The sequence below is a fragment of the Telmatherina bonti genome, assembly GCF_933228915.1.
Source record: "Telmatherina bonti genome assembly, chromosome: 14".
NCBI classification, from domain to species: domain Eukaryota; kingdom Metazoa; phylum Chordata; class Actinopteri; order Atheriniformes; family Telmatherinidae; genus Telmatherina; species Telmatherina bonti.
Window position 1 is genome coordinate 22,880,160 of NC_136612.1, and position 7,342 is coordinate 22,887,501.

General features: G+C 39.6%; 1 protein-coding gene across 1 annotated transcript; it reads left to right on the forward strand.

Moving 5' to 3' along the window:
- On the forward strand, positions 1 to 7,342 carry tedc2 (tubulin epsilon and delta complex 2; the record flags this gene model as incomplete). The annotated part of the gene is made up of 11 exons (XM_079253067.1): positions 1 to 104; positions 583 to 641; positions 837 to 937; positions 1,175 to 1,398; positions 1,487 to 1,540; positions 1,632 to 1,790; positions 1,976 to 2,094; positions 2,460 to 2,540; positions 3,272 to 3,465; positions 3,619 to 6,908; positions 7,132 to 7,342. 10 exons carry the CDS (start codon positions 1 to 3, stop codon positions 3,760 to 3,762), a joined length of 1,239 nt encoding a protein of 412 aa, XP_079109193.1. The 3' UTR covers positions 3,763 to 6,908; positions 7,132 to 7,342.

Here is a 7,342-nt window from a genome sequence, read left to right on the forward strand (position 1 = left end):
ATGTCCTTTCTGTCAACGGTTCATCACGCTGTGAAGTCGTACAAAGATGAACAGGCTAAACTCAGAGGCAGTATTCGATTTTTGAATGAAATCTTACAGAGTTTGTAAGTATTTCAGATTACATTATGTTAAGTTGTGCAAACCACTGCATGGCACCTCATGTCCATCTATACAGGAAATCGTATAAATCTGACGGTGTGGCCAGTTTAAAAAGACATCTGCTCGCTGATGTAGTCAGATGGCGCTGTGGCTTAGTTGGTTAAAGCGCCTGTCTAGTAAACAGGAGATCCTGGGTTCGAATCCCAGCAGTGCCTTTTTTTTTTTTTTTTTTTTTTTTATAAATTATAATATAAATTATTATTTTATATTTATATAGATTCAAAAGAAAAACTAATTCATTTATTTTTTTTTTAAATTGATCTCTATATTCTACAAATATAAATGGTAAAAATGAACTGATAATGTTTTTGAAATGCATCCTTTTTCAGCAGACAGAGACATTTTTTTTTACATATTGTGAAATATTTCATTTGACTTTTTTATTGCATAATTTTGAGTTACACCAATTGTTTTTATCCTCAGGACTTGGCAACCCAACACAGGTTCAGATGAATCAAAAACAGCAGATGATGTTGTTGCAGGTAACTTTTGGAAAAGTGTTTTATTTGACTTTTTGGAGGGTATGCCAATTGTTTAAAAGGGCATAGCTAGAATTGATTATTACTGTTTTAAATTGTAATTGAGTTGTATTAGTTGATAAATCTGTACAGCTAATCTTGTTTTTCATGTTTAAATAATTAATAAGTAAACATAGTGTTTACTTGCTCTTTATACAGATGCAGATATCACACCAGGGGAAAAGGAAGATATGGAACTACTTGAGCAAGCACTAGAAAAAGCTCTTCGAATCCGCTCTAGCTTAGAGAGCTTTAAAAAGGTTTCTGGTGGTAAAAACCTAGCTGCAACTCTTAAAAAAACAGATATATGCCAGGATGTATTGCATTCATCAACAACATGCAAAGAAAGTCAAGGTGCGATGAGATTAACCTCTAAATCGGCCAATCTTGATAGAAAGACACTGAGCTTAAAGCCTTCTGCAAGCTTCAAACCAAGAATATCCAAAACCACAAACAATAGAAAGATTGTTCAAAACCATCCACCCTCTTCGGCTCAGGCTGTGTGCCAGGCATCTAGAAAATTGCGGCAGACTGTCTTGGCATCTGCTCCTTCTAATGAGATCACAACCTCGCTTACTAAAAGCAAGACAGTCAGAAGCAGTATTCCGAATGATGATGGCCCAAGCAAAGCTGCGCCTGTCTCAGGACCTACTTCAGAAAACAAACTGCTTGTTCAAGTTGCAGATTGGTCTGGGGCAAGCAGTTTGCCACAACAGGATGGGTATGTTTTACACAAATAAACTATGAAATGGAGGGCTTCGTCAACTGCAGTTGAAAGGATTGAAAAAGGCTTTCTCTTGACTTTTCAGGTTACCATTTGAACAAACAACTAAATGGAAATCATTAAGGAGCAAGCAAAACAGGTGACTAAACAGAAACTTTATATTTTCCAAAAGCTGATCGTGATTTTCTGTTGTATTTTGGACCTTGTTTTCTTTTCTACATTATGTTTAGATTGTGGGAAAAAGTCATTACCTTGCAGCGGAAACCTGTGCCTGAGAGGTGTCACTTCATGGAGAGAATGAGAGCCATGGTATCCTTCCTTCATCTTGTGAAAGCAGTCAGTGTGTGCCAAGGGGCCTCAGAGATGTATTCTGTCTTGTGTAGCATCATGCTAGAACATTTTCTCAACTTAAGAATTAACAGGCTTTCTTAAATTAAAAATCAATTCAATGTTGATTTATTAAAATTCTTTCAATAAAATGCTTTCATTACTCTAAGCAGTCGCCACTAAATATGTCATGAGTTGCCCTGTTTCTTTGATCACTATAGTTTCCCAGGGATTGGCCATGTGGTAGTCCCAATCAGACCAAGACTCTGCTGAACAGACTGATTTACCAAGGGCTTGACCTCGCACAGCGCTGTCAAGCAGAGGAGCATTTGGCTAAGCATGCATCAGAAATGGCCACAGATCTGGGTAAAAGCCTGAACAGGGCTATATGTGCACACTTTCAAAATTAGGAGTTGAGAAACTGGTAAAAGTGTCTAATGACACAAATATGTGGGAGAGAACATGAGATATTTGTGAGAAACTACTCAAGAGTTGGCACGGAATAACTTTCTAAAAGCTATTTAGATTAGATAAATCAGTTTTAAGTCTTCACTTTGCCAAACAGACTGAGTATCCTAGACAACTGAGATTTTTCTACAACTGTTAACATGATTACAGTAACTGCAAACATGGTGCTTATTGTTGCATCAAAAAGATGCACTTACTCTGCAGAAGCCAACTTGGTTCAGCAAAAACTTTGCAATTTTAAATTTATTCTTTTATGTGCACAGGTGCTGATTCTGGTCTGATACTTGGAAAATTGCAGCTGACAGTAGAAGAACTCCAGATCTTTGCAAATCAAGTGAAAAAAGGTATGAACATTTTTGATCATCACTGATAAGATTACACATTATATACCAAACACAGAACACATCAATGGAGAAATTCTGAACCACTTTGTTGATACAACAGTGTGTAAATGCAAATGTATCAGTGACACAGAGTCAGTGCCCACAGTATGTTACATGGCATAATTTCCATTACCCCCAGCATTACAGTTATAATGATTGCCCACTCATTCTCCATTTACACCTCTTAAATCATCCAGCCACCCTTGGGGGAAGGAGATTTGTTTATATTTATCAGCTGAAGTTTGAAAGGAGCATAGATACACTGCCAGAGCCAGTGCGAGACAAAAATTTCCAGTAATTTTCTAAGAAAATTTGCTGCCAATATAGGATCTCACATCCAGGGCTCAGTATTTATTTTCAGAGCATTTTCCTAAAGAGAGAAATAAGTCATTTATTGCTTTTGAACATAATTTAAAAAACAATTATGATAAATGCAATGTGTTAACAAGCTGATGCAGTTTCTCCGGCGCGGCATGTGGAAAATGAAAACAGAGCCGCAGTGAAGCCATGGTGCCAGATCAGTACTTTCCTTGGCCTCTTCAGATCCCCTTCCTGCAACGATGGGGTTTTAAAGCTGTCTCTCCTGACGCGGCTGGGCAAGGACCCAGCTATTTAAAGCTGAGGCAACAGAGCAGAAAAACGTTTTGGGGTACGGTTGCTCACGCTCTAAAAATAACTGTGTTTTCCGTCAGAGTGGAAAGCATGGGATCGATGGAGGCCAGAAGGAGGTTGTCTTTGCCCCAGTGGTGCAAACAGCGCGTGGGGAGATGGGATAAGTTCACCCCTGCCCCTGACTATAACTTATAGGACAGAGGCAGAGCTCCAAGAGCTGGAGAGGCTGCGGATGAGGGTGGCACTGCTGCAACAAGAGAGTTACCTCGAACAGGTAGTAGCTGTGTTCTCGAAGCACCAATGATAAGTTAAAAAAAGATTAGATTCCTAACAGTTCTTATTATTTACACGGTCTGTGTTTTCTTTAGTGATATCATTAACACTCCTTAAAAATAACTTGCTGACAGTCTCTTCTCCTGTGTGTCAGTTCCTGCTAGACACTCTGTCCCCTCAGTTTTCGTCTGTCGTACCTGGACGTACCAACTTCAGCGTGCTGAGAGACATGTATTCCCTGCTGGGAGAGGGAGGGAAGCGTTTTCCTGCCATCATCCTGGACTCTGAGCCTGAATGACCACTGAGCATGTCACTCTGAGTTACCAAGTTTTAGGCTAAATAAAAGGTATGCGTACATGAGGCATTTCACCTCATACTGCAGTCCAGTGAAGCAACAGATTAGCACTCCTTTGACATTCTGTCTGTTCACAAAAATATTCTAAAAACTAAACATACCCATGTCAAACTGTCCTTGGGAAATGAAATTTAAATCAAGAATGGTAATATCTAGAATAAGCTTCTTTTGTGTGTTTCTACCCATAGTTTCTAATATTTTTTAGACTTTAAAACTTGAGTTACTACTGTGGAATTTTAAAATTAATGTGTACATTATAAATAACAAAAGCATGTGGCCAAATACATCTGACCACCTGGAAATTTGAGATTCTTGTAAGACACATCATAAATACTTTGTGAAATATTTTCTGCCTAAATTATATACTGTTGTGTTTTTTCCCATTTTCTTAGCTGTGATAAAAAACAATTAATAAAGAAAAAACTAAAAAAAAAAGAAAAACAGCTGTAGTTACTCATTGTGCCAACAGGTGGTACTCAACAAGCTGAAGAAACCACAGGTCACACACACACACACACACACACAGTAATTAGTTAAACTTCCCGATACGTTTCTGTTCTGTCAAAATCAGTAAGCTGAGAGTTAGATATGATGACCTGGAACTAACGCAGGATATAAGACTATGTTTTTCCAATACAACAAGCCGTGGGTATTAGTCAGTTTGCTTTTTGCATGATTTTCTGTCAGATTTTGTTGAACAGCAGGAATTCTGATTCATTCTAAAACAGAGTAGATATCAGTATTCATTCGACTTATGTTCTACTTTCTTTCTAATCAGAATTTCAAAGGACCTTATAAGCCATGAGATGGAACCTTTTTTTCTTCAGATCTTTTTTTTCTTCCAGTATTCAAAAAAGGGCAGAGAAGAGACATTACTCATACATTATGTTCTACATATGTTGTCGATTTCCCTTTTGAATTGGTATAAGACATACTATACATGTTGGGACATATGGGCCCAATACTTTGCCTCTGATTTGATATTCATGGTTTTACCCGCCTCTAATGTGACATGAGGGCATGTGTGAGATGCAGGAGGGCCAAAAGGCTCATGCCCACAGATGACGTGTGGATGGCAGGGGCCGTTCCAGACTGGGCGACAGGTGGCGCTGGGTTCACACAGCAGGACGTGGGTGTTTTAGCCCTGCTGCAACCAACCATCATGCACACACAAACATAGATAGACACACACCCAGAGCTGGTTGAGTCACAAAGACGATGTGCTTGTAGGCCTGGCTCTCTGCACGCTGCAAGCTGGAAATGGCATGTTTCCCTGAGGAGAGGAAAAATAAGATTATAAAAGGGAAAGGACTATTTCAGTCCCAAATAGGCCGTTTTGTCCAAAAAAACAAGCATGTAATCCTATAAGTGACCACTCCTGATTTAAATGAGGCATACATTCGTGCATGTTAGTTAAACCTTCACAGTTTCAGCTCCAGCTGTGTCCCACCATTTGTGGATCCCTATCACAGCATCTGGATGGGATAATAGTGCTGCAGGCTTCCAGTCTGCCTGTACAGTCTTGGATCAGTGTGTGAGAGGGGAATAAAGGGTGAGGCAAGGAAGCATCTTTGAGATCGCATTAGCTCTACACACACCCCCAGTGGGAGCTGCAGAGACTATGCAACTCAGTCTTCCTGTGGCCGCATACATGATGCCTGGCTTTGGCTGTCACCAGCAAAGCTGTTCTCCCACCAGTGTGACCTGGCCCTGCCCAGGTTACACATGTCTCACGCCTTTGCTGCATTTTTCTCACGCCTCTTTTTGTCACATAATGGAAGATCCAAACAATTTTGCTTTCCTTGGAAGAATCTTCATGGAAAGTACCTCTGAAAGTCACAAATGCTCTCAAGCCAAGAGAAGTTACTATAATTTTATTTTATGTTTCTCTTCTTTTAGCCTTCCCATTTTATTTTCTCTGTCCACTTTAACAAGAGTCCAAGTACAAATCCACAGAAACCAAACGGTGCTAAGAAGAATCCACTTTTTTCTCCTTTGCTTTGCCTGTTGCTTTTCTTTCTTTCTCTTGCACTCCCACCCTTCACAAACACATTCCTCACTTTCTCTCTTTTATTTCTCCTTGGCTCTTGTGCGTGTCTTTTTTTCTGTGTGAGCTAGTTGTTAAGTCGGCGATATTATTTGATCACCCCCACTAATCAGCAAGTCTAATGTAGCTTTCTCCCTTTGGTGTCTTGACAACAGTTGTCCCACGCAGACAAAGGCATTTTCGTCATTTACAGGGGAACATAAGGCATTTGCCAGTCTGTTATAGTACACCTGAAAGGAGAATACTTAACTAATTATTAAAGCGGACCTGTTGCTAAGCTTAAATCATGCTGTTTTAAAAAGGCAGAGCTCTCTTTAACCTGTCATTGAGGCTCACAGGTAATTACATGTCGTTTCCCGCACACCTCTCTGCTCTTTCATGTCGTTAATACCATGGATTTTTGGTGCTTAAATATACATATTTTTCAACTTTTATTCAAATGAAATGATTTTTAATGCACTTGCAGTCTCAAATATGAATTCACTATTTCTCTCCTTTCTATCAAATTGAACAAGATGCTATTATAATCATTAGTTATAAGTCCACACTCGTTTTTATAAATCTCTTTGAGACAAGAAAAAGATGAAATGCTGTCATATTAAAGCCAATCCTGAGTATAAAGAAAGACATTTGGATTTTTACTCACATTTTTCCTGTTTTTGATTTAGCTTTTTAGGTGCTGAGAGAAGAAAAATAAGCCTAAAAAAGTAAGCTGTCTGTTTTGATGTTATTTTCATAAAAGAGCAGGTTGAGCATGCTGGTGGGTTAACCTACTATGAGGTCGTGTTTCATTCAGAAAGAACTGACTGAAAGAACTGGCATTTGCCGTGTGTGTGGGTGGGAGTGAGGGGGCTGCCTGTGTTTTCTGTCACGAGTGAGTATGGACATCCTTGTATAAACAGTCATTGCAGCAGCTCTGTATATTTTATGTATATTTACCTTTTTTTTTCAGGTGTTTGTATACACATAAAGGATGGTGTGCGTAGGCGGTGCAGGAATTTCTGTATAATTCCCACATGGAAGTAATCTGTATCCACATATGGTGAGTTCCGCTTTCATATTTAGTGCTAAATAAAAAGAAGGCAGGACTTTCCTCTTTGTTCTGATTTCCAGTTAGCCCTGGACTTTTCACTTCTCCCTGGGAGAATTTATTTCGTAAAAAACAAAGAGAGACAAGAGACTGCAGCTGAGGTGCTATGGTGGGGACACGGAGAAAAGAGGGAGCAGTAAAGTCTTCACCCCTCCCCCTTCTTGTGCTTCCTCAGCCCCTATTCTCCCTTCTTCAGAGTTTGATGTCAGTCTAAAAGAACCAATCGTATCACTTGGACTACCCAGCTTTTCATTCCTCGCTCCTCCCATCCCCCTTGGTCCTTTATATATCCCCGTCACTACGATCTGCGGAGTGTACAATGTGCTGTCGAAGAGCCAGCAGGCAGTGTATAGAGATACAGCCAGAGAGAGAAGGAGAGAAGGGGA